This window comes from Amblyomma americanum, chromosome 6, assembly GCF_052857255.1.
Source record: "Amblyomma americanum isolate KBUSLIRL-KWMA chromosome 6, ASM5285725v1, whole genome shotgun sequence".
Classification (NCBI taxonomy): Eukaryota; Metazoa; Arthropoda; class Arachnida; order Ixodida; family Ixodidae; genus Amblyomma; species Amblyomma americanum.
The window spans coordinates 97,077,214-97,103,159 of record NC_135502.1 but is presented as its reverse complement, the minus strand read 5'-3'; the positions used below and the strand labels follow the sequence as shown (position 1 = coordinate 97,103,159).

At 50.4% G+C, this 25,946-nt stretch overlaps 1 protein-coding gene across 1 annotated transcript; it reads left to right on the top strand.

Moving 5' to 3' along the window:
- The first annotated feature begins 672 nt into the window (after nt 1–672).
- On the top strand, nt 673–16,407 carry LOC144095401 (uncharacterized). Its single transcript, XM_077629154.1, has 7 exons — nt 673–806; nt 2,145–2,545; nt 3,233–3,425; nt 6,696–6,744; nt 9,004–9,256; nt 15,350–15,542; nt 16,268–16,407. Exons 2-7 carry the CDS (start codon nt 2,258–2,260, stop codon nt 16,405–16,407), a joined length of 1,116 nt encoding a protein of 371 aa, XP_077485280.1. The 5' UTR covers nt 673–806; nt 2,145–2,257.
- The last annotated feature ends 9,539 nt before the right edge of the window (nt 16,408–25,946 follow it).

Sequence of the window (25,946 nt, the reverse complement as noted above, 5' to 3'; positions counted from 1 at the left end):
GACTCCGTTGATTTTGAGGAAATCAAGGCTCATAACTGGCTCTTTGGGTGAGTGGACACCACAGTCGAGCTTAGAAGTAGTGACGGTGGTGCCCCCCCCCCCCCCCCCCCCCCCTGCAAAGAGCCGTGCTAATGCACAATATATTGTGCCTAGTAATGCTAAACCGCCAGCCACATCTTGTTTCGTGTGGACTGAAGTGAAATTCAAATAAAATGTGGCAATGACGATGACACTGAACCACTCATTCTTGACCCACCAAGCGGTTTTGTGAAGAGTGAAACAGAAGTTATGAATGGCGGCGTTTCCTCCAGATGACCTACCTTCAGATAGCAGATTAGCTGTTGTAGACGGCTTGCAATGTGTCTCAAAATGATGGTGATACATCTGACAAAATGAACTGAATGTCGCCTTTAGTTCAGTTTGTTTAATAAGTCTTTCTTGTCTTGTTAAGGGCTCATTGTTAAAACAGACTCGGGTTCACTGACCTGTGACTTGACAGAGCTCTAAATGTGAAGTCGTTGTTTTTTCCCTCCCTCATAAGCATGCTGCAGGCTTCCTCAAAGAATTAAAAAAAAACTAGTAAAGATGACACCTTGGCGTTAGGTAATCATCATCATCAACAGTCGCACACTCTCTCAGAACGTTTTCGTCTTCGACGACCAATTATTCGTTCTACGCCCTGCTCGAGGAGCGCGAGCATCGCGCGAGCATCGCGAGAGCACCAGCGCTGTCCACGCGCAGCAGTCTGCCAGCGCTGTTCGACCGACCGGCTTTGTTCTTTCGTGGCGGCGACTCGACGCAAGAAGGTGAGCCCGTCGTTTCCTTTCTTTGTCTTTCGCAGAGCTTCGCTGCCTATTCCGAGGGCGAAAAACTTTGACTGTAGAGGTTGAGGCTACGCACTCACCGCGGGCGATGCTCTCTAGGCGTAGTAGGCAGGACAGTGCTATCCGTCTGTTCAGCGCGACGAAGCGCAGTTGAGGGGAGCTTGCTCTCGTAACGCCCGATAAAGGAACGGTTTACTCGGCACTGGCTTCGAATGAAGGTGCAAGTTCGCGTCAGCCTCTAATTAGCAATCGAAGGTGGTTCGAAGTTGCCGAGACTGCTTGAGCCTCATAGCTTGTCAATGGAACGCGTGCTCAACTGGAAATCGTCTTTTTGCACCAGCGTTATGGCACCACTCTGGTTCAGGCTTACCTCAGAATTCAGTGAGGCTTCTCGATCGCAGCAGCGATGCGGTTCAAACTGAGTTTATCTCTGCCAGCGCAAAACTGGAAATTTTGTTTCAGAACCTTATGTTCATTGGCGTAAGCGACAATTCCCTCTTTTGGAGCAAAAATTTCCGTTTGGTAACTTTATTCGCTGCACCAGCTTGAAAATTCCGTCAGTTTGAAACATTGAGACGATTTCAGTTCTTACATTTGCTGACCTTGCGCAAAAATTTTCTTTTAATTGCCCCTCAAATCCCGTCAAGGGAAAAATCCCCAAATGGAACATGACTGTTCAGAACGAGCGTTGCTGGTCGCGCCACTCCTACAGCGCCTATTGTTGTAGAGTCATTGGTCAATTTCATGACGTTCCTCCTAGCCAAGCGCACAGACCTATCACCCACACTGCGCAACAGGATATATTAACCTTTAAGCCTCTAACAAAGCCACTGACGCAGGGCTTTGGCAGCCCTCTGTAATACCCCTGGATCAGCTGTGGCTTGTCACTCAATCGAACAGCAGCGTGATTTATAGCTACGACCGCACACCTTTATACACACCAGTTCTGCCACGTTATTTCCCAAGTTTGCTAAGGCAGATGCTCAACCGCCTCATATGCCAGTCAATTGACTAACTCGTGCGGGAACCCTCAGCATCATTGGTGGTCCCCTGGAATTTTTTGCGCTTGGCTCTACTATGGATTGAGTTAAGTGTAATCGATGTTAGCCATTGTTTAATGTAGGGCAGTCATTTTGTGAGCTTTAGAACGCGTCACCGAATAGGTTTCCACCGTGACTTATTTCACTAGTCGGCATGAACGCTAATCATTTTCGGTATTTGATTAACTGGGGATACCCCTGCGGGTGTTGGGAAACGATGTGGTTATTAGCAAAGGTTTCTGGGTCAGAACTAATAACTTCTTTTTACCGGGCGCTGCAGTTGTCAAGTCTCAGAGAACGCCTGCTAGTACCAAGCTAGTACCTAGCAGATTCACCATCGCCGCTGAGGACCACTCGCAGGTACTCGAGCACCCGCCTTGTAGCCACCGTGCAATGAGCCGGACTCCGAAAGCCGCTGCCGGCCCCAACCAGCTGAGGGAGGAGCTGAGGCAGCAGTTGCTGACCACGTTTGCGGCCAACAAGAGGGAACCAGCAATGGGAGAGGGAACCCAGGCCGTGGAGGATTCCTCTCCCGCGGCGTCCGGAGAGCCGTCGAAAAAGCAGCCTCTGTCAGTAGTGTCCGCCACTAGCTGCGGCTGCCACAAGTACGATGACATACACGTGCACGTCACTGTGCTGTGTCCGTGCTCTCGGCCGACCACTACCGACAGAGCGACGCAGGTATTTAAAGCGTGCCACTGCGATATCCATAACTTGTCACTTTGAAATCTTATGCATTTTTAAAACTGTTTCACACGTTTCACCTATGCAACTAGATTTTTTACTGGGTTCGCAGTCCTGTTTAGGAAGGCCCCCTGCCAATTTTTCAAAAATAATCTTTTTGAGTTATGAACCTGAGTTTTGTGGCATAGTAATATCTCTTTTGGCGGACATCAGAAAAGAGGCAAGGAATGTTACTATTAAGCTGTTAAGTAATTCCTCATAGTGAACTTTCTAACTTTTAAACATATAGCAGATTGCTTGTACTGGCGATATTAGTTTTATAATTGCTATAACGCGCCGCTGTGGCTCATTTGGCCCAAGAAAGAAGTGTGCTTTTCAAATGCACTTGTCTTCGGCAAGCGCAAAACAACGCCCCCCCCCCCCCCCCCCCCCCCCCAGAGCAAGTCATTACTGGCGCAGCACCTGTACGGGACCTCCTTTCTCCCGTGTGGGTGTCGAGGGCGGGGCAGAGAAGGTCACATGACATGTGTGACCCGTGTGCGAAGAGTCGGAGAATCGGAAAGTAATCATCGAGGGTAATTGCAAATGCTTTCGCAAAATTCTTGCATAAGATGTCTGATCGTCCTGTGAAGTTTTTTTCTTAGTAGCTCTTTGCGCCTCATGTGCCTTTCCGTCTCTGTGCAGACTGACATGGCGCGCACAGACGAACAGCAGAGGAGCACACCGCGAGGAGCTGGGATCAGCGTCGACCACCTCCAGACGTCGAACGAAAGGGTGTTTTCCCAGACATGTTCACACGAGCTTGGAGCCAGCGTTCCTAACGGAACTCCCGTCACTCTCAGCCTCCAAGGGACTCCGAACAGCGCAGACATTTCTGGTGAGTAGCAGAATAAGCTTCATGGTATTAGACGTGGCCTAGCTTGCGATATCGTGTGCGCACATTAAATTTATGTTGCCAACAGGGACAGTCCATATTGGTGTATCGGAGTGCATAGATAGCCGGAACACTGACATGTGTTAAAGGAGTATAGGCACCTAATTTTGGTGACACGTTTTTTTCTCTGCAATGATGCGAAGGACATTACTACGCATGAATCACCATGTGGTATTTACCTACGGTCACTACAAAATTTATAATCATATTTTACCGGTCATGCTGTTTCGGTTTCGGTTTCAACAGCCGAATGATGGCTGTGACGTCAATGAGTGGTTTTATAATCACTGCTTCATCGTTTTAATTCAATACAGTGCTTACAAGGCAGCCTTCCTCAAGAGCAGGAATGACAACTAATGTGGAAGCAGCGATTATATTGCAGTTTTTTCATGCCTCACATGACAAAACCACTCTTTGACGTCACAGTCTTCATTTGGCTGTTGAAACCGAAACAGCACGGGAAAGAAATGTGATTATAAATTATTTAGCGCTGTTAGGAGAGTACCGGATGTGGATCCATGTATATCAATGCCTTAACCATCATTACAAACAAGAAAACGCGCACCCAACAGTTACGTGCCTATACACTTTTAACGAGGACACTTTGAATTTTGCTCAGCATCCGCCTTCTCCGAGCCAGAACTATGTCTTAATGCGAAAGTGCTGCCACCATGATTCGCGGCCTCTGTCATGATTCCTTGCCTTGGCGAACAGAAATGTTGTTGCTGCAATGAATTCTTCCCATTCCATGAAACCTTACGGCTTCAACGAGGTCGTTTGAGTAGCGATAGTAATAGTGTTTGTGTTACTCTGTATGAAAGCAGCACGAGAAGCTGTCCGAGGAGTCTTTCAAGAATGTCGGCCCAATTGAGAAAGGGTGCCGCGGAAATCGTGTGCCGAGCTTGTGTTTTTGGAATGGCAATTACACTTTAGAACTGCCTGGTTGTAGCCAGGGGTGGAACTCAAGGCAGTTCCTTTGTTCCTGGCAGCAGCAGGTGATCTCTGCCTCCAGCCGCAGCTTCACCATTCCGTGGAATTACCACCTGCAAACAGTTGAAACGAATTGGAGAAGCTCATAAAACTCAATTATTGAGGTAATGCAATTCCTTTGAGGGCATCTTTGAGAACTTTCGTGTTAAAAAAGACATTGCAGAAAGGTACCACCCATATGTTAACGCTTGCTACAGTATAACTGCAACCAAAGCATGCAGGAGAATGATTCGAGAAGTGGAAGGAAAACGGTTAGTCAACTTTAGTGATGTTTAAGTGCTTTGTTACGTTGCACTCTTGAGTACTTTATGCTCAGAGTGCAACGACGACTTAGAGGGAGAGCATCTATATAGTGTGGTAGGCACTCGGAATGCCTGAATCGCCGGAGATACGCCGCTATTTTTTTTTGCAATCATTGCCTGTTTACGTGGCTACTAACCGCCTCGGGCATTATGAGCTGCTTCAACGTGGCCAGCGGCCAGCAGCAGGTTGAGAGCGACCGTGTGTGTCGAGCTCATCGCGAGCAGCTTTGGTCTATTGCTCTGGGGTGCCCATTATACTGGTTAATGGCTTAGTACGATTCCTAGGCAGCCAAATTTTCCTGTTACGACACACGTTGTCTCATGCGTCATCAACGAAGTTTTCGCACCAATGTCTAATTGCAGTATTAGCAGGTTTCGTGGCATCGTTTTTTCTAGTTTTTGCTGTTGTGGTGCATAGTAACGCAAACGCAGCGAACTGCAAAGATTGCAGCTGTGCATACTTGATATTGTTGGTAAATACAGTGCGGCAAGGTGCTCGTCTTTTTCTGAGGTGAAACTTTGGAAGAACAGGCACCTTTGTATGAATTTGCACACCTTGAACCGGCCAGACGCAAGTAGAGAATGGCTTTTTTTTTTTTGGAACCAGGTTGACAGCCCTGAGATAAAGAGCTTTAAATAGGAAAAAATATATTCCCAAACCTTTAACTACGGCTTCTTCCGTTGGCCATCTGTTGTTTTATGACATTAAACACTATAAGTCATGCCTCTACGCACCTTGAAGCCTTAAAAAGAACGATGTATCAAACAGGTGCAAGCCGCATTTTTAGACCGAGAGGACCCTGCTTCATTCAACCCTGTTACAAGTTTCGCGTTCCGGATGTAACGAGTGAAATCGAATAACGCCGCTAGCAGGCCTCAAAATCGTGCTCATCTATAGTAGGATACAACTTAAAAAAAAAACAGCAACTGCTAACACTGGGCCATGGTGCGCGGCGTACTGTATTACTCCGCTGGCTGATTGTAATAGTAAACGAAATAAGCTTTTTAATGTTTGACTATATTAAACAAGCGATGTATCAACATTCTAGCTCCTCTAATTTTTTTCTTGTGATTAGTTTTTGTTTAGGCAACAAGAAAAGTTTTAACAACGGGCTATACTTTATTGTCGTGGAGGAAATCTATGAAGCGGTCGTGAGCTTCACTGCAGACTTAAATTGTATCCGACTATACTAACATTGCCTCTTCTGGTGCCGCTTAATGCTCGCCCCGACTTAACTTTTCGATAGCCTAATATAATTAAAAGCATCGATTCTAATTATAATAACCCGCCGCGGTGGCTCAGTGGTTATGGCGCTTGGCTGCTGACCCGAAAGACGCGGGTTCGATCGCAGCCGCGGCGGTCGAATTTCGATGGAGGCGAAATTCGAGAGCCCCGTGTACTGTGCGATGTCAGTGCACGTTAAAGAACCCTCGGTGGTCGAAATTTTCAGCAGCCCTTCACTACGGCGGCCCTCATAACTTGAGTCGCTTTGGGACATTAAGCTCCCATAACCCAACCCTCTAATTATAATGGTTTAGTGGTTACATTGCCCGCTGAAAATTGGAACGATGCTGCGAGCAACGTGAGGAACCTGTTCTTTCGTTCGGAGATGAGCAATGAAGTGCAGAGTATTATATTGTATATATGCTGCTCATCCCTGATACTATTTTTGTGAAGTGATAAACAACTTTTGACTTTACGCTATACCACGGGGCGAAAAAGAGACTACTGTTATAACGGTGCAAGGTGACAGCTACTAACATTTTACCTGGACACGGGTCCTTATACATCCGTCGTTTTAAGATGTACTTTTGGAGCTCTACCCATGCAGAAATTTGAGTGAATTGGGTGACCGACTCCTTCTATCGCATTTTCATTGCTTCAATGATTCATAATAATTTACTCATTCATTGTCCGCAGTGCAAGCTTTCGAAGATGAAGGAAACGTCAGCATAGAGGACGGCAGCAAGTAAGTTTCCAAAGGTTTAATTTTTGAAAAGCATGCCAGGCATTCCAATGGCAAGGCGTAAAATTTTATTTTATTCAAAACCAGTGTTAACTGTTATTGCTTTTGAATGCGTTTTTAAAACTTGCTCGAGTTCGAACTGTGCATTCGTATTAATTGCGAAAAGAGAATTATGCAGTCAGGGATCGCTTTGACTACGCGCTGCTCTAAGGAAAACGCCGACAGTAACTCTGCACGATTTAGTTGCTTGAAGTTGTATCCGCGCTCGTTCTTTCCGCCGCAGCCATGCTCACAGTTACACAACGGGAATTGTACGCTGGCATCATTAACTGCAGACTGCATGTAATACACGGTACTGCTGAGCAGACAAAGGAATGAAAATGAGGGGATTGTTATGACACATATGAAGGAAGCCAACAGTCTACGGCACCAAGAATCATAGGGGAATGTAGACAATTTTTCTAACAGCGGTGTTCCTCAGTAAGGTAATAACAGTGTACATATCTTATCGCTGAAAGATAATTGGTTAGAAAGCAGAAGAATAAACATGCTGCCGGTTGGATCTGATCCCACAATCTCCTAGTTTGGCGACCGCTGGCTTCCTTCACGCGGTACTGTTTTTAATGACATCGAAACCATGCTCTGGTCTTTATTCTGCGTTCAGAAATTCAGTAAATGGTTCGCTTTTGAAGCCTGTGTAACTTACTCCTGGCTCAAAACTGGCGTACAGAAGTGGCGGCTACAACTGGCACCCGCCGATTCCGTGCCGAATTTTTAAAACGTCATTGTATATGACGGTATATGACGTCACTCGAGCAATCACGCCAGACAGTGCGGGATGCTTTAATAGTTAGCCTCTGATTGGCTGGCTGAAGCTGTGGCTTCTGGAATTTTCTTAGCCGGTTCGTGCGTATTTGGTGGCTACCGCCGTGACGAGGTAGATACAGCGCACTGTATTGACTGGAACTGACGCAGAATGGACTGCAGGAAAAGCGAAAGAAGAGAAGTCTGATTAAAATTTCCGGCCATGCGCTGGACTGGACATCTCGACACAAGCTCCCACAGAGGCGCCAGTTGAACTGAACGTTCACGCCCTGCGCTTACAATATGGACGGTCGATAAGAAAAAATGAGTTGAAGCCGCACATACCCGCAACTGAACACTGATTTCGTGGCGTATGTGTTGTCATGGCGTTACGATAACTAAGTATGTGCTTAAGTGTCGCTCAGTGCATAACCACCATGATCATCATCAACCTGACTACCCCCCCCCCCCCACCCCCTGCAGGGCAAAGGCCTCTCCTATGTCTCTCCAATTAACCCTGTCCTCTGACAGCTGCGCCCACCCTATGCCTGCAAACTCACTAACCTCATCCGCCCACCTAACCTTCTGCCGCCTCATGCTACGCTTGCCTTCTCTTGGAATCCACTCCGTTACCCTTAAGGACCAGCGGTTACCTTACCTTCGCAGTACATGTACTATCCAAGCCCATTTCTTCCTTTTGATTTCGACTGGGATGTCATTAAGCTACCTTTGTTCTCTCACCCACTCTGCCCGCTTCCGGTATTTTAACGTTACACCTATCATTGTTCTTTCCATGGCTTGCTGCGTTGTCCTTAACTTAAGCTGAAGTCTTTCTCGTTAGCTTGCACGTTTCTGCCCCATAGGCGAATACCGGTAAGATACAGCTATTGTATTTCGACCAAACTGTCCCGCTTCTAGTTCTTTATGCCAGAGCTACCGCTGTAGCCGAAAACGCAAGTTCGCCATCACACCGCGGTATCGGAAGAGCGCTTATGTACTTCACGTTATGTCAAATCAGTGCGGCCTCTCCAGTTTGGTATTCCCGCCATCAGCAAGAAATTTTTAATGAGCAATTTATTGAAGTATTATTTTTCGTGAAAAATGTAATTCATTGTACAAATGGAACCGTCCACTCGAACCTCCTTGGATAGATTTTTCCGCATACAGCCGACTCTGGCTCTTTTGTCACTGTTCCTTTCACATGTCCGCTTAATTATATCTCTTAATGTGTATAACTTAAATCTAATCATGTGGTCATAATAGTGTTTTGTTTGTTTTTCTTTTAATGACACAGTTTCTGCACTCCTCTCTTTTCACCTGTTTCCTCCTCCTCCTGAGGTAGCACGACGGCATGTTAAGGTTGCACGACGGCAGGGTATAAGCATGCATCAATCGCTGCACTCTAATTAATGGGGTCTGCATCATCGCATAACAGATCTTTGGCACTGTACCACGCAGGGAAGAGGGGTACCCAGCACACCAAGTTTTCAACGGCGCTGACACCTCGCGGATCTCGCCCGCCGACAGGAGGCGCAGCGTTCGCGAGGCGCTGGCCCGCGTGCGGGACACGCTGTTCGAGGCGCTCCGGGACACGCCTCGCGCCATGGCTGCCACTTCCCGAGCCGCCATATTCGAGAGCGTCTTTCCCGCCATGCCAACCTCGCCGACTCCGTCACCGCCCACAGCGCAGCCGCTCTCCTCGCTGCTTCGGGTACGTGCACATTAACTTTGCTGGCACAGTGAAGCTGCCGCGTCGGACGAGTTTGATGCATCATTTGTGATGGCACGCTTGTCGACGAACTTGCCTAGAGAGTTCGAGCGACATCTGCCGTTGGCCTCTCGGTTCGAGCGGAGTGTGGTCCGTTACCTTTTGTCGCCTTCCGTGGCCGGCTGTTGCTGCGCGCCTATTTCGCTGCTGGACGCACTATTTGTGAGTGGCTGCGCGCATCGTACATGACGCAGTGCTCTTTCGGCTGTTAGAAACTGAGGCCCCGGCAGCCGTAGTTTCTAAATACTACCTAGAGGGAAAGCTGGCGCCACCACCTATGCGTGTTTCTTAAACAGCACTTATTCCACCGCGGGAATGCCGGCAAGACGAGGTTTCGTTCTTGGCTTGGCTAGTGTCAGGCCGAAAGCGTGGATTCTACCTCAAAATTAGTAGTTGTAACGCCATTCTCACCTCTTTGCGCAAACTAAATTCATTCAATACTGCGTTTTTCGCTTCTTCAATAGATTTAACACAAGTGAAAGTTGTGTATTAGGGTAATAAGGAAGCTTTTACAGCATTTCTTCGAGGACTACTTCGAGAATAGTCGTATTGTTACGGCTAAATCCACTTTTTATGCCCAAGATTAGCTAAGGCAAGTAAGAAACGTCATCTTCCCGGCATTCCTGCGCCTGTGCACATAGGCTGAATTGTAGCGCCGCCAGTTCTCCCTCTAGTTATAAAGCAACGCTATGCCGGCAGCGAACAATGCGCAAAGCGAAAGGCGGCCTCTGAAATCCGAGGCGTTAAATAACTTTATAAACACCGCATTTTCGCTTGCGTGTTTTCTTCTTTCCAATGATACCTTAGAGATTTTTATTCATTGAGCACCCCGTAGTGTTCGCCTACGACCATTAAACACATTTTAATTGAAATTTTCTTCACAATGGTTCGGTTTCATCAACCGAACTATGGCTGTGACGTGTAGTAGAACTTTACGTCACGTGCGGCACGGAAAAACGGCAATATAACAGCGAACTCGGCGTTCGTTGTATAGATCTTGAAGAGTTTTGCTTTAAATGCTTTAGGGTCTGAAAACTACGGATCAGCATTAATATTGTAGTTTTTCCGCGCATCACTGATGTAGAATTGAACTACACGTCACAGCCATCGTTCGGCGGAAGAAACTGAAACCGAAAAACATGAGCAAAGAAATTGAATTATAAATTACCGCAGTGTCTAAAAAGGAATTACTCTGCCGCTCCACGCGTGCTTGAATTCCACCGCGTGGATTCAATCTTCCCTGCGGTTTAGGTCGCCGTGAGGACGTGGCGTTGAGGAGTATCCGGGTTTATGCTGCTCTAACGCCTGTGGTCGGGTCCTCCTGGACATGACAAGACCCTGCTTCTGAACTGCCCCTTCTGTTCTTTAACCCTCTCATGCAGAAAGCAATATTTGCGCGATAAAAATATATATTTTGCGCTCGTAGGCGAATACCCCGTGGTGATCTTTGTGTTCTAATATCTAACGCATTATGTGAAAGCAGAAAACACGCGTTAAATTAGGTGCCTATGGCAGCACGCTCAGGCAGGCTAATCGCGAACCCAGAGGCAAACTGTAGATATCGCTCAAGCACTGAAGAGCACGCTCCTCAAACATTCTAAACATGTGTGTACATCGGCTCAAAGGGAACAGAACATTGATCATCACTACAAACACGTGCGCACTTTTTTGTGCACATTCTTGCGTCTATCAGTTCTGCAACAGTTTGAGTAAAGTTTTTCTGCGGAAGTTATGCACATGTTTTTTAACAGGAAAAGTTGACGCTTCGTTTCTTTATACTGTTTATAACTCCGGTAGACGAATGCCGTCTATGTTTTTGCCCAGAAGGTTATGAATTTCGGATACGAGGAGCTTTCATTAAAACAGGCCTCTTCGACTGCAAACCCAGTCGAAAAAAAAACTATAGAATCGTGCCCGAAATTCGAAAAAAAAATATTTTCTTCTTTTCTCGCAGTGACTGACTTTCACTAGTATTGTAGATTTTGTAGTGGTTCTGTTGCTACTCTAAGGAACAACACAATACTACAGAAAATCTGCTCTAAGTTCATGCACAGAAATTCTACAGAAATATGTTTTCACGGGCGGAAGTTTTCTCTTGTGTTCTTCGATAGGCAGCTTTTTTACTAAGTGATAGAATTAAAGCTGGTAACCTTCTTACTAAACTTAGAACTGCACTCAATACCTAGAGTATGCCACTTACACAGAACCTTCAGCAGTGGCGATGTACGCGTGCCGTCGGTTTGCTGGTGGTATTTTCACAGAATAAGATTGAACTATTTTCCTTCAATTTGCAGCACGGACCCAACATTTTGAAGGCGTTATAGTGACGCTAAAACATGAATTTTCAACGCAAAACAAGACGTACAATAAACGTGCTGTTGTCGTATGACAACCTCGGTTGCTTACGCGCCAATTAACCCTGTAAAAAACAGCAGCCGCTTAAATCACCTCCAGCATAGGGTAATTAGTACTGTCCCCGCAGTTGACGACGTAGAGTGTCAGTCTCATTTTTTTGTGTCATGCAATGACTACTGGTCCTTTTGGTGAAAGTGAAACAATGTTGATGGTGCTTACAAAGCTTCTCTTCGAAAAGGAGGCGTTTCAAGGGAAAGTTTGAATCTTTCAAATCTGGCACCCAGCGTAGCGGTAACTACCTGCCGTGACGTCTACATAAGGCAAGCAGTCATCGCTTATCCGCATCATGAGAAGAATAAGAATGGGGCGGAACGCATATGGCACGTATGCTCACATCATGAAGAGCAGCTCGCCTGTATTCCTCAAGAGAAAAATTAACATAACAGCTGCATCTTACCGGTATTCACCTATGGGGTAGAAGCATGCATGGAGGTTAACGAAAAGGGTTAAGAGACCGGAAGCTAGCAGAGTCTTGAGTAGGTGAGGGAACAAAAGCGGGTTAATGACACCCTAGTCGAAATCAAGAGGAGGAAATGGGCTTTGGCAGGGAAAGTAGTGCGAAGGCAAGGTAACCGCTTCTCCTTAACGGTAACGGGGTGGATTCCAAGAGATGGCAAGCGTAACAGGGGGCAGCGGAAAGTTAGGTGGGCAGATGAAATTAAAGAACTTTGCGCGGATACGGTGGCAACAGACCGCTGGTCGTTAACGGTAATGGAGTGGATTCCAAGAGAAGGCAAACGTAGCAGGGGGTGGCAGAAAGTAAGATGGTTGGCTGAGATAATAAGTTTGCGGGAATACAGTGGCCACAGATGGCAAAGGGCAGGTTTGTTTGGAGAGACATGGAAGACGCTTTGCACTGCGGTGGGCGTAGTCATGCTAATAATGACGTCGATATCTTGCCAAAAGAGCGTCATTATAAGCAGGTTTTACTTGGGTAAATTTGAATGAATAGATATTTAGATACGGAGTACAAGAGCAAAATCGCAGTATTACCAGGTGTTGAAATTGATTGTTATACGCGGTGTTCAGCGAACTTTACAGCAATATCGAAATATAAATCGGCTGCGTTTTTATGGAGGAAAAACGACGAGGCGCCCGTGTGCTGTGCGATGTCAGTGCACGTTAAAGATCACCAGGTGGTCGAAATTATTCCGGAGCCCTCCACTACGGCACCTCTTCTTCCTTTCTTCTTTCACTCCCTCCTTTATCCGTTCCATTACGGCGTGGGTCAGGCGTCCAACGATATATGAGGCAGATACTGCGCCATTTCCTTTACCCAAAAACCAATTATTATTATTAAATATAAATCGACTTCCAGCGACTTTGAAATCGGAAGGAAATATTTTCAAGAACAACCTTCAGCGGATGTAGTTTTAAAAAAACCATTGTAATTAGGTGGCTATTTAACCAAATTTTCTGTTGACTTTTAATTAACTGTCTGGTGGTTTGTGCCGAGGTCACTTCGAACCCATGAATAATAATTATAATAATTGGTTTTCTTGGGAAAGGAAATGGCGCAGTATCTGTCTCATATATCGTTGGACACCTGAACCGCGCCGTAAGGGAAGGGATAAAGGAGGGAGTGAAAGAAGAAAGGAAGAAAGAGGTGCCGTAGTGGAGGGCTCCGGGATAATTTCGACAACCTGGGGATCTTTAACGTGCACTGACATCGCACAGCACACGGGCGCCTGAGCGTTTTTCCTCCATAAAAACGCAGCCCATGAACAAAATGATGCCAGATAAAATTTTGATAGGTAGTAAAACTAATTGGCTTCCGCTTTGCAGCGCAATGAAGCAGAGCCCTTTTTTTCCGCGCAGAGCCGTCATTAACTGTGCGCAGGAGCGCGCAGGAAGCTCGATGCAAACGCAACGTCCACTGATGACATGTTGCAGCGCTTACACTCTACACACAACGCCTATATGGGAGTAATGGAAGTCTAATGCACTCCCTTTTATTAAAGGGAGTCCACTAGAGGACAGCTTACTCCCGTTTAAAAAATCTCTGTTCAAGGTGTACGGTGCCCAATTAAAACACCCTGGCCCGTTGGAGCACACTGCGCGCATTCTTTTACTTCGTCACTTGGTGCAAGGAAAAGGATAGTAATCGGCCACTATGTGTTCGCTACTTTTGAAAGTGACTAACCATGAGACTTTCTGACCGAACTAACCAGCTGATTGCTCTAATTAATTAGCTCTTTAGTGAGCTTCACTTGCTAAGATAAATAATTAGGTTATATGTAGAGGAAATAACGCCGGCCGCAGCGGACACTTTCGTCCTTAAAAGATTTTCTTTCCGTAACGAAAGCCTTACTTTCAGGAATTCGTTATTCTTCGTTGAGACAGCTGGTGGCGTGTTACATAATCTGTCCATTTTCGATTTGCTCATTTCGCCCTCTGTCATTGATCACTAAGATATACCCGCGGCTTTCAAACTTCGGTTGCATGGAAGCGACGCGACCATTGAAAGTGGTTGGCGACCGGATCTCATCAATGGCTGCCATTGGCTGCGATATGCAACTACGTAGTGGTGCAGTCCGGTCACCAACCGCCCAATGGTAGGTTCGCTTTCCCAGACGCTTGAAAGAAGCGTATATAGTTCAGTAACCAATGACAGAGAACTAAATGGGGAACAAACAGTTATAGGATACCGTCCCGTGGTATATATATATGCAGAAGCGAACAAGCAAGTTAAACCACTTCTACGTTGTGAACATAGAAGCGGAACTCTGCGAATGAACTGTTTACTTGGTGTAGTTTTGTTGAAGAAAAGCCGGAGCGAGGAAACACTGCGAGGAATTAACGTGTAGGTAGCACCATGCACAAATATTTTACTTTCGGCCTTAAAGGCTTTTATTGGCAGGTCAGCATGGCTTAAGAGCCAGGCAAGACCTTTATAGTTCAAGCTGTGCGTGCAGGTATTCGTTTTCGCAAAATCTGTTGTTGTCAGGAATGAAAAATTGTACAGTCAGCTCGTGAATATGCTTGGTTTTAGTTGGATTTATGGGCTTTTATGACGCCGCAGTGAAGGGCTCAGATTATTTCGGCTACCTGGGGTTCTTTAGCATGCACTGTCTTCGCACAGTACACGAGCATCTAGAATTTCGACTCGATCGAAATTCGACAACTTTGGCCGGGATCAAACCCGCGTCTTTCGGGTCAGCAGCCGAGTGCCATAACCACTGAGCCACCCCGCCGGATATGGTGGAGCCGCTTCCGCGAAGCGTCCAACGTTTCCATCATTTCTTTTCCTTAGTCTTCAAAAGTTAAAGGTACGTTCACCGAATGCTTCTTGTTCCATTTATATTTCGCGTATTCAGATAATTCACGCATTTTCCACAAGGCCAAGAGGATGAATATTCCAAGCTTTATGATGACGCTTATCTACACGACTTGGCAACGCAGTATATGTTCTCCCAACCGGCCTTAACTATATATAGCTGGCACCATTTGCATCTGGAGTTGGCATTACAAGAGCAATTACAGAAAATGACGCCGGAATGAAAAGCCGAGTGGCATTCCACTAACCGCTGTATTGGGGAATTGACCTGGCATTGACCCCGGAGTAGGTAGCCATAACGAAATCTTGCAGTTTTTTTGCAAATGTTTTTAAATGCACTGCAGGCACATGCCGGTGGCGATTCCCATGCCATCGTGAACAGCATCCTGGATCCTATCGCCGAGGAGGAAGAGGGCATAGATGCACGCTCAGAGGCTCGTCGCATGATCATCAGCGAGGAGATGACTACCATCTTCGAGCACATCGAGTCGCGGTGGACGAAGGTGTGCGATCAGCTCCGTGTGGATCTGATTGCAGGTGAGTACGCTCTATGAAGTACGTCTTTCGATAGAGTAAACGTTTGCTCCGTATTTCACCCCCCTTTTTTTTACAGAATCGCCGCATTAACTTTGAAGTATGCCTTCGTTTTCTGGAATCCGCAATTTGAAAAATTTGACTGCTAAACTTCAACGTGTGCAGAATCTCGCTGGTATAGTCAGTGAGCAAAAGGTATAAATAAAAGGGGAGCATCACAGCCATTAACGCTTGAAGGGCCGGTGGCTTCCCATGAATAAAAAAAGTTGGTTTCTGTGGCCATATTCTGTGGATTCTGTGGTTGGATTCAGTGTTGGATTCTGGTGGCTTCAGGGGCCAGGGCTACGGCGCTTCTATAGTTGAGGCAGCGGTTGGGCGGCCCTGGCATACCTGGTCAGCAGGCGAGGGCCCAGTGTTGCTGTAGTAATGGGGCCACGGCAGGTGTGCAGCTCCGATGCGGTGTGGCAGGTAGCAGGGCGGCCTGGTTACAGCAGCAGGGTGGCGACTGTAGGTCGCGGGAGGGGCGTAGCATCGGGCCCTGGGCGCGGCGCGTTGCCGAAGCGTGATGGTGCCTTGTAGTTGCTAGTGATGAACGTTGTCGCTCTGATGTGCCCTTCTTTTCAATCTGTGCCGAAAAAGGTCAACACATGTATCCAACTCCCGCAGCGCGTGCTGTTCGACCTTCACGAGAGTCATGAGGGTTAACGCAAGTCAGTCTTGCGTGACAGTGATTGGCATGAGCGGCCCTTACGTTCATGCACCTGACGAGACTGCCTGCCGGCTCGCGCCCTCGCTCTGGGCTGCGCAGGCAGATCTGCTTCTGCCTATAAGGCGCAACTTATACCGGGACGCGTGGTTCGCCGGCTGATCGCAGCGCTCGTTATCCGACTGCGGCGCGGGTCGGGCTGTGTCCTGTAACCACTCATCTCGCTGCACGTAACGTTTCAGGTCGCATACGTGCACCGGTCCACCTGTCGGTTTCGACCACTAGTCCTCGAGCCTGTAAACGATCGAGGAAAGTTTCTCTCGCACGCGGAACGGCCCGATAAATATCGGCGCCAAGGAGGCCGCAAACTGTTTGCTAGCGTCGCTGAGAACGAGCTGGCGTCGAAGCACCAGGTCGCCCACTTCGTAGTGAACATCCCGGTGCGAGCGGTCGTACTGGGCTTTCTGCTGTGCCCTAGCGGTGCTCAGGTTGCGGCGAGCCTTGCGTAAGGCCTCCGTCATCTTAGCGTCATCTTAGCGTCACGTATTCAGCTCGTGCTGACGAAGCGACTGGCGTCTTCCTGCTGTCCGATAGAATCTAGTACATCGGATTTAGCAGCTCTCTTCATAGATTAAGAGAAGACGGTGCGTACCTAGTCGAGCTGTTAACTGTCGAACGCAAAGCAAACGCGATCTCCGGCAGATAGGAATCCCAATCTTTGTGCCTCTCAGAGTACGCGACAGGCATGTGCTTAACGTTGCGAATGACTCGATCCGCGGGGACCGACTGAGCATGATAAGTGGTCGTTTTCTTGTGCTCAGTGCCGAGTGCAGCGCACAAATCAACCTTCGCAGTGAAGTAGGACGCGTTGTCCGTTATCAAGTGCTCTGGGAAACCGAACCTGGTGAATACGTCCATCAGCTTCTCCATGAACACTCGTGTCGTCAGCTTTCTGAGGGGGAAAAGTTCAACCCACTTGCTGAAGTGATCTGTGACCCCTAGTAAGAACTGGTCCTACTCAGTGATACGGTCCCATGACACACATGGCACGAGGGGGCGTAGCGTATTACGTCCCCTTTCATACCTGACCAGATAGCGAAGCGAGACAACTAACTGTAAAGGGCGGTTCACATGCAAGCGATTGAGCGAACTGAGCGACCAGCGGCTCCGCGCGGCAATCTTTTCGCAATGTTCCGTTTCACATGCGTCGCTTCAGAGCGTTTACTGCCACTGCGAATCCCAGTGTTGCTGGCAAAGAATACGAGCTCGCGGTTGGTTGCGGTGGCTTGCAACATGAACAATGTTCATGCCATTTTTTTTCTAAGATTGCGGAAATTTTGCTAAGAAATAAAGAATTCTTGTTTGTTAAATATTAACTATTTCTTATTTTCATGCCAACATCTTTTTTTTAAGTACGTGCGTGTCGGAAGTACGTGTAGTAAACAAACATTGTCTTTCCCGCAAGAATCCTCTTCTTGTCACGTGGCTTTTCCGCCGTGCAGTCATTGCTCAGAGGGCGGAGCTATCGCGCTGTCACTGCAAAAATTTACAACTTTTAGGAAACCCTTCGCTCTGGCCGGCCGAGCCGCCGCGACGGGTCGAAACAGGTTTTTACTGCGCGGCGACAGGATTCGCTGGCATTTTCGCTTGCACGTGAAACACGCTTAACAGTGCTGCTCTCAACGCTCGTGGTATCACCACCTTGAACGCGTCATTTGTGTCGTTCTCGGAGGGGATATACTTCAGCAGGACGCCGTCGGAATCCAGCAGATACGAATCCATCGCGCTCACAGCACTGCCAGCTGTTTCCAAGTGCTCCGCATCGACAGCAAAACCAGCTGTCACTGTGTGTGCGGCGATCCTGCCGGCCGGCTCCCGGAGCCCGTCGAACACCTCTCGACAAAACGGATCCTTCTGCTGAGCTTCGAGCAGCTCTTTTCTGCTGAACATGATCCCCACGGAACTCGCGTAGTCCACGTGGTTCACGCTCTCGTCCTGGATCAACGGTTGGCCCGCGCTCCTTACTTGCGCTACGGCTCGAGTCTGTCCCTCACTCTCTCCTGCTGTCGGGCGGTCGGTCGCGTGACCTTCCATGCACTGGAAAGGAGCTCGCGAGAGTGCGTCAGCCACAGCGTTGTTTTTCCCTTTGCGGTAGCGCATGGTGAAGTCGTAACGCTACAGCAACAGGGACCAATGCGTTAAGCGGCCGCTCGGCTCGCTGAGTCGTATCATCCAGGTGAGCGCATTGTCATCCGTCTCGATCACAAATGCCATCCCATCGACGTAGTAGTCGAACTTCCGCAGAGCAAAACCTATCGCGAGACATTCCTTCTCTGTCACCGAGTAGTTTCTCTCGGCCGGCGTCAACGAACGGCTCGCGAATGCTACCGGACGGAGAACGCCTTCATTCTCCTGAAGCAACACTGCTCCTAAGCCCAGGTCGCTTGCTTCGGTTTGAAACACAAACTTCTTGTTTAGGTCGGGTAGCTGCAACTCAGCCTTGTCAGCGAGCACTTTGGTGAGGCTGCGCAGTGCATTCTCTTGCTCGTGACCCCAATTCCAGCGCTCGCCTCTCTTCAAGAAGAAAGCTTTGTCAAAGGCGCCTGCAGAGCTGCGCAATCTGGAATGAACTGGCGATAAAAGTTCGCCATTACCAGGAAGCGTTTGAGACCGGCTAGATCTGTGGGCGGAGGAAACTTACCAGAGCCTCAAGCTTATCATCGCACGGCAGAATGCGGCCTCTGTCAATCGTGATCGAACCCCAACAGCGTTATTCGGGCAGCGGCGATCTGTGGCTTCTTCGGTTTCAAAATGATTCCCGCAGACCTCAGCCTCTCTACGACGTCCCTGAAGTGGCCCAGGTGTTCTTCGAATGTTTTCGAGTACTCCGCGATGTCGTCTAGGTACGCGAGCGCATGTTGCCACTTCGCATCTCCTAGAACACGGTCCATTAGGCACTGATATGTAGCGGGTGCTCCTACCGAGCCAAAAGACATTCTCTTCATTTTCAAAAGGCCTCTGTGACAAGTGAAAGCCGTTTTCTCCTTATGACACCCATTCATTTCGACCTGACAGAATCGGCGGCTAGCAACGAGCGTTGTAAAGTACTTCGCCCCACCTAGGTTGGACACTAGGGAAGGAATGGTTGGTAGAGGGCACGCTTCTGTTATCGTAAACTCATTCAGTCTGCGGTTGTCCACGCAAAGCCGATAAATATCGTCTTTCTTGGCGCTAAGACTACTGTGAAGCCCCAAGGGCTGTTAGACCTCTTAAGAGCACCATTGTCGATAAGTTCGTCTAAGACGCTGTCCAGTGCTTTTCTCATAGACAAGCTAATTGTTCTAGGAATTCCCTTCCAAGGCAGTGCGTCACCTGTGTCTATTCTGTGCCTGACTAGTGTAGTGAGGTCAAGGCGGTCAGTGAATGTCGCGTTCTATTCGTAGAGGAGCGATCACAACCGTGCCTTCTCTCTTTCCGACATGCTGTTCACTTCCGACCACAAGGCGTGCGCTGACCTTCCCTGCACGGCAGAGCAGTTTTCTACCGCGGCAACCTTCTCTCTGCCCTCTCAGCGGCGATGGTCCGCTCGCCTCCTGATTTTCGGGCTGGCGGGTTGAATTTTGCACGGTCTCACCCCGCTCGCGCCACGTTCAGAATCTGAGTTGTCTGCGACGCCGCGGGCGCTCTCGCGAAAAGCTTCAAGCCCCACCGCGGTGGCTCAGTGGTTAGGGCGCTCGACTACTGATCCGGAGTTCCCGGGTTCGAACCCGACCGCGGCGGCTGCGTTTTTATGGAGGAAAAACGCTAAGGCGCCCGTGTGCTGTGCGATGTCAGTGCACGTTAAAGATCCCCAGGTGGTCGAAATTATTGCGGAGCCCTCCACTACGGCACCTCTCCTTACTTTCTTCTTTCACTCCCTCCTTTATCCCTTTCCTTACGGCGCGGTTCAGGTGTCCAAGGATATATGAGACAGATACTGCGCCATTTTCTTTTCCCAAAAACCCAATTATTATTATTAAAAGCTTCAAGGCGCCTGACGTGCGCTCCCTGTAGCGTCCGCATCTTATGTCTTTCGCAATACCTGTCTAGGCTAGGAAGTCTCGCCCAAGTATTACAGGAACGGATAAACAGGGAAGATGAACGAGGCGTTGTCGCCGCACGCGTCTTTCCAAGCGAAACACTATTCCAACTGGACCTCCTGACTGCGTTGTGCCGCTCGCGAGGTGAAAAGTGGTATCGCACTCTCTCAACCGGATTTTGTTCTCCCGGAAATGGTTTAACTCCTCGTCACCGAACAAAGTAGCGCTTGCTCCTGTATCGAGTAACGCGGTGAATTTATTTCGAGCTATCGTTAGCTCAATGAACGGCGCGGACAAGACAACAGAACTTCCTACGCGACATGCCAAAGGCGCTAGCAAACTGGGGTTCTCTGTGTACGCCGCGCGGGATCGAAGGTCGATCACTGGCGGCTTTGGCCGTTTCCCGACTCTGTTTGGTCACGAGCGGGTGGAGGGCCACATCCGCGGGTGCAGTGCCCCCGCTGGTTGCATGGGCAGCAACGGTTGCCCGGGCCCCGACTAGCTAGGCGCTGGTCGCCCCGTTCCGGTCGGTCGTCTCGAACTCGCTCTGCGGACGGTAGGGGCCACTCGCGCGGCCGCGTGTCGGCCTCGCTATCTCGCCTAGGTTCCTTCAGCTCTGCGGCAGTGTGTGCTGTTCGCAACGCGTGGCTGAATGGGTCGATAGCGAGGTCAGACAACTCCCAACCTCTTGGGACACGCTCGTCAGCAAACTGTGCTGACGCTTCAGCTCTGGGTGGACTGCGCGCTGAGCTGCCATCACACGCGCAGCGAGGCTCAGGTGACAGCCGTGCGGGCGGTGGCGGCCGATACGCACGCGCAGAGAGGATGTCTCCCTGAATGCGCTTCGCCTAGGCAGCCAGCTCATCCAAATCTTCGAATCTGACTCCTCTCAGATAGGCCGTGAAAGTCGGGTGCGCTTGTCTCGTGACACGGTCCACATTCTCCGTGTTTCTGGCGCGAGGGTCAGCGAGGCGAAAAAGTTCGTCCATCGCTCGGACGTACTCTAAAAGACTCGTCGGTGTGCTGGGTGCGGAGCTCCAGCTCTCTCCTCAAACACCACACGTAAAGGAATTCGTCGCGGAAGATTGTGCAGAACTCCTCCATTGTCCTCGCTCGGTTGCTGGATAGTCGGTACCAGCGAGCCGCTTGCTCCGTGAAAGAAACGGGCACAACACGCGCGAGCATTTCGGCGTCTGCGATTCCTGTCTCTTGGTGATAATGCAGCACGGGGTCGAGGTAGTCATTTGCTCCCGTACTGTCATGGTCCCCCGCGTAGTTAGGCAAGTCTATCCTAACACGTGGTGCCTGGGCCGGGGCTTGTAAACTGTTTTGCAACATACCCGCTAGACTCTGCATAACCTGCATTACGTTCTGCAAGAGCACCTCGGAAGACTGCAGACTAACGCCCTCGGAGTTGGGCGCAGCCTCTGATGGCGTCCAATGACGAGGCCTCAGTGCTTCATTGTCCGCGGAGCGGCGAGGGGCCCGATGTGGAGCCCCCCATACCAGGCCTCAGTCCTGCCAATGCGTCAGGGGATGTCCCTCGGCTATTCCGCGTGCAACACCCAAGATTTGCAACACCAAACCCTTCCAAAGGCGCGTGAAGTAGGGAGCCCTGGTTCTGTGCCACTAGGTCAGACAGAATGAAGTAAGACTTAAAGTCGGGCCTATCAGCTGTCATTCTTTGTTAGGGCGACGGTAGTCGCTCGCTCGTACAAAGTTCGCTGCTCAATTGCCTACTTCACCCCACGTTGGGTGCCAAGATATTGTCACTCTGCGTCCAGCCGGCCTTCCGTGCCAGCTACACGCAGGCGTTAGTATTACGCAGCACGTTTCCGCAACCCGGGGTGCAGAGTCGCAGCCACGACAGGTCCGGACGAAATAGGCAACGACAGAGCACGCTAGGATATAGTTTATTGCACTAACGCGAGGCAAAGTACACTGCGGAAGAATGTTCTATCAGAAAACTAGACTTTCAGTAGCTCACCAAGTCGTTGATGTCGACCGGCGTTGGGTTCGGCGGCCGGCGGGCAATGAAGGGGTTCCTCGGGGACAGTGCAAGTGCGGGCCAGCAGCGAGAGAGAGCGTTCCCCGCCACCAGTTCCTCCTTTTATCTCCTCAGTCAATGCCTCCCTAAGAGCAAATCGTTGCCGACATGCTCAGGCGGTGAACCCTCTCCGCAGTAGGCAGCGCGCTGCCGTATGTCACAGCAGTGCTGGGGCTGAAATGAGCTGAGTCGCAGGGGTGCCTTCTCTCCACATTTCCGGAAGAGCGCGCGCGTGGAAGTCACGATCGCCGCTGGCGCCGGGACGAGGAGGGATACCAGTGTATCCCACATTTCGTACTAGCCGCCGCGGTGCCTCAGTCGTTATGGCACTCGGCTGCTGACCCGAAAGACGCGGGTTCGATCCCGGCCGCGACGGTCGAATTTTGGTGAAGGTGAAATTCTAGAGGCCCGTGTACTGTGGGATGTCGGTGCACGTTAAAGAACCCCAGGTGGTCGAATTTTCCGGAACCCTTTACTACGGCATCCTGTTGCAGCAGCAGCGGCCTACGCCACCGGAGCAGCACCAGCCGCCGAAGATGAAGACGCCGAAGTACAGCCGAATTCCGAGTCATGTACCTTCGCAAGAACCCTCGTTCGCTGGTTTTCCATGAAATTCTCCTCCCTTCGTGGCCCGTCCCCATATCTGCGAGACGTCGGCCGGAACTCCGCGCCCTTTGGTCCCCTCTGCCTTTCGGCGTCTTGTCTTCGATGCCCTCCACGGCCTGTCCCATCCCGGAATTCGCGCCACGCAGCATCTTCTCACAAAACGTTACGTCTAGCCCGGCATCAACAAGGACGTGCACGTCTGGGCCCGTGCCTGCCTGGCTTGCCAGCAGTCTAAAACACTGCGGCATACGACCTCTCCCTTCGGCTCGTTCCCTCCGCCGTCAGCCCGTTTTGACAACATCCACATCGATATCTTAGGTCCCTGTCCACCTTCCGCTCGACAGTCATATCTTCTTACTTGCATCGATCGGTTTACTCGCTGGCCCGAAGCGTTCCCTCTGCCTGACGCCACCAGTGACACCATCGCCAGAACCTTCGTCGCCGGTTGGGTCTCCCGGTACGGGGCTCTCTCGACCATCACCCCTGACCGTGGCGCCGAGTTTGAATCTTCACTTTTCAATAACCTTATGACTTTACTTAAAACTTCCCGAATTAGAACCACTGCTTACCATCCCATCGCCAATGGTATGATCGAACGCTTCCATCGTTAGCAGAAAACATCCCTCAAAGGCCAACTCGACACCATCCATTGGACTGCCCCCCTACCACTGGTTCTGCTCAGCCTCCATGCTACACAGAACAAGATCTTCGTTGCACTCCGGCAGAGCTTGTCTTCGGCTCACCCCTGCGTCTTCCTGGCGAATTTTCCGAATCTACCGATTCGTCTACAAGTCCCAACCCTACCGATTACGTGACGCATCTCCGCTATTTTTGCCGCCATCTCAGACCGCCACATCTCCGACCGTCTTCACATGTTCCATCCAAACTAGCGACTTGCACGCACGTCTTTGTTCGCCGAGACTGTCCGCAAGCCACTTCAGCGCCCCTACAACGGCCCTTTCCGTGTACTCGAAAGAACATCGAAGTTCTTCGTCGTTGACATTCATGGGCGCACTGACAACGTTTCAATCGACCGCTTGAAGCCAGCCTTCACAGAGGATGCCCCGCCCACTAGACCTTCATGTGTGCTTTCTCTGCCATAACCGGCCGGCTGCCCTCCTCCGCCGTCTTTCCCTGTCACTCCTCAGAAGCGGAAAGTATCGTTCCGGCTCCTAGCTTCACCGGACTCCTTCACTAGCGGGGAGGGGGGGTCAACTGTAGCAGCAGCAGGGGCCTTACGCTGCAGGTGGTGGTGGTGGTTGGTACTATGGGATATTCTGGGGAGGGGGATACTGGCCCCAACTTATGTTGGCCTCGTGGGCATCACTCTTAGGGGCCAGGGGAAGGGGATTGGGATGTGGGGGAGGGGAGGGGGATTGGGGTGGTGGCACGAGACAAGGACAGCACTTCACACTTCACAAGGCAACGGAGACAACACCCGAGGCACCGGGCACGCAGCAAGCAGCCGTCTCGCTGGGGTGGGGAAGATGAACGGCGCGCGCTGGGAGTGGCGCGCGTCGTCGGGGGCCTGCCGAAGGCAGGGAGCCGTGACCCCGGAGCAGCCGGAGGGCCGACCAGGGCAGGCGAAGGCTGCAGGTAGCCGAGGCTGCCTGCAGAGAGCCACCGAAGGGTGGCCGGTAGGGGACCGCTGGTAGACTGCTGTGAGGCAGCGCGGCGGGGTGCGCTGGGAACCGCCGTTGCCGGCGGCGCGCAGGGGCTGTGAGGACAGCAGGGCGTCAGTAGGCTGGCGACCAGGGACCGGCGGTGATGTTCGAAATCACGCCGGGAGCTGCGTCAGGACAGCAGCAGGGGGTGGAGACGCTGGGAACCGCCATGACGACGGCGCGTCGGGGCCCCTCACGCACGAGTGCGCGCGGGGAGGGCGGAGGGCCGCAGGGAAGCCGCGCTCCGTCCGGGGCAGCACAGCAGGATTCAGGTAGGCGAATAAGCCGCCGCCGTCATCAGGTGCGCCGGCTGCTGGGGGTTCACAGGAAACATGGGCCGCCGCCGCTGCAGCTGACGACGACGGCCCGAAGAGGCTCTCCCGGCGGGCGAGGGTTACCCGGCCGCCGAAGCGGCCGCCGGGCGGGTAGGCCTACTAGGAGTAGGGCGACGGGGCCCTACGCGGGCGGCGAGTCGGCGGGAAGGCCTAGTGGCTTCTTGGGATGGGCGCCGGACGGCGCTGGCCGCGCTCGGAGCTCCTTGCGATCGTCCAAGGGGCGGGCAGGAGGGTGCGCCGGGCGCGGCGGAGGCGAGGCGTAGTCGTCAAAAACGAGTACGTCTCGAGAGGAGAGGTAGGACACATCCGCACTCCTCGGAGGTCCAGACGGGCACGGGGAATGCTGCAGGAGCAGAACCAACAGCCGAAGATACTGACGCCGAAGTGCAGCCGAATTGAGCTCCCTCCTCGTGCCGGCGTCTGCACGCCATCCATACGTTCTAATACTTCAGCCAGTAAATCAATCATTTCCTTCATCGTGCCGGCCTCATGCTGATTGGCGCGACAGTCCCTCACAGCCTAAGTCGGTGTGAGACGTAAAACCTCCATAAACGATAAACCAAACCATTTTGTATTAGAAAAGACAAGTACAACTCTAGGCTTTGCTAGTCCATCTGTAATCTGCGCGCAGTCTTTTCTTTTTCCTTCCTGCACTTTCTGTTTATTTTGCAGTTTTGGTCCTTTTATTCGTCTAACTTGTCTATTTTGTCCATGGTCTCTGCAGACTCCTTTTCTGTTTTCTTTCTGGCGTATTTCGCCATGTGCATGTTGCGTAGACTGTATATTTATTTATTTTAACAGCCCATTTCACGAATGTAGGCCTACTTACTGCGAGTGCTACTCAGTGTGTACACGGTCGAGTACATATTTTTGCATGCATTTTTCTTTCTACTGTTTCCGTACCGGCCGACTTGCGTCATATACGCGCTGTATATATACATCTATTACAATATCCTCTGAACGTTGCAAG

Bases quoted from the DNA above. Each gene is read 5' to 3' on its own strand.
- LOC144095401 (XM_077629154.1), top strand. From the start codon at position 2,258: ATGAGCCGGACTCCGAAAGCCGCTGCCGGCCCCAACCAGCTGAGGGAG. The intron at 3,426-6,695 runs GTGAGTAGCAGA...CATTGTCCGCAG, and splicing joins GAACAGCGCAGACATTTCTG to TGCAAGCTTTCGAAGATGAA. The intron at 9,257-15,349 runs GTACGTGCACAT...AATGCACTGCAG, and splicing joins CGCTCTCCTCGCTGCTTCGG to GCACATGCCGGTGGCGATTC.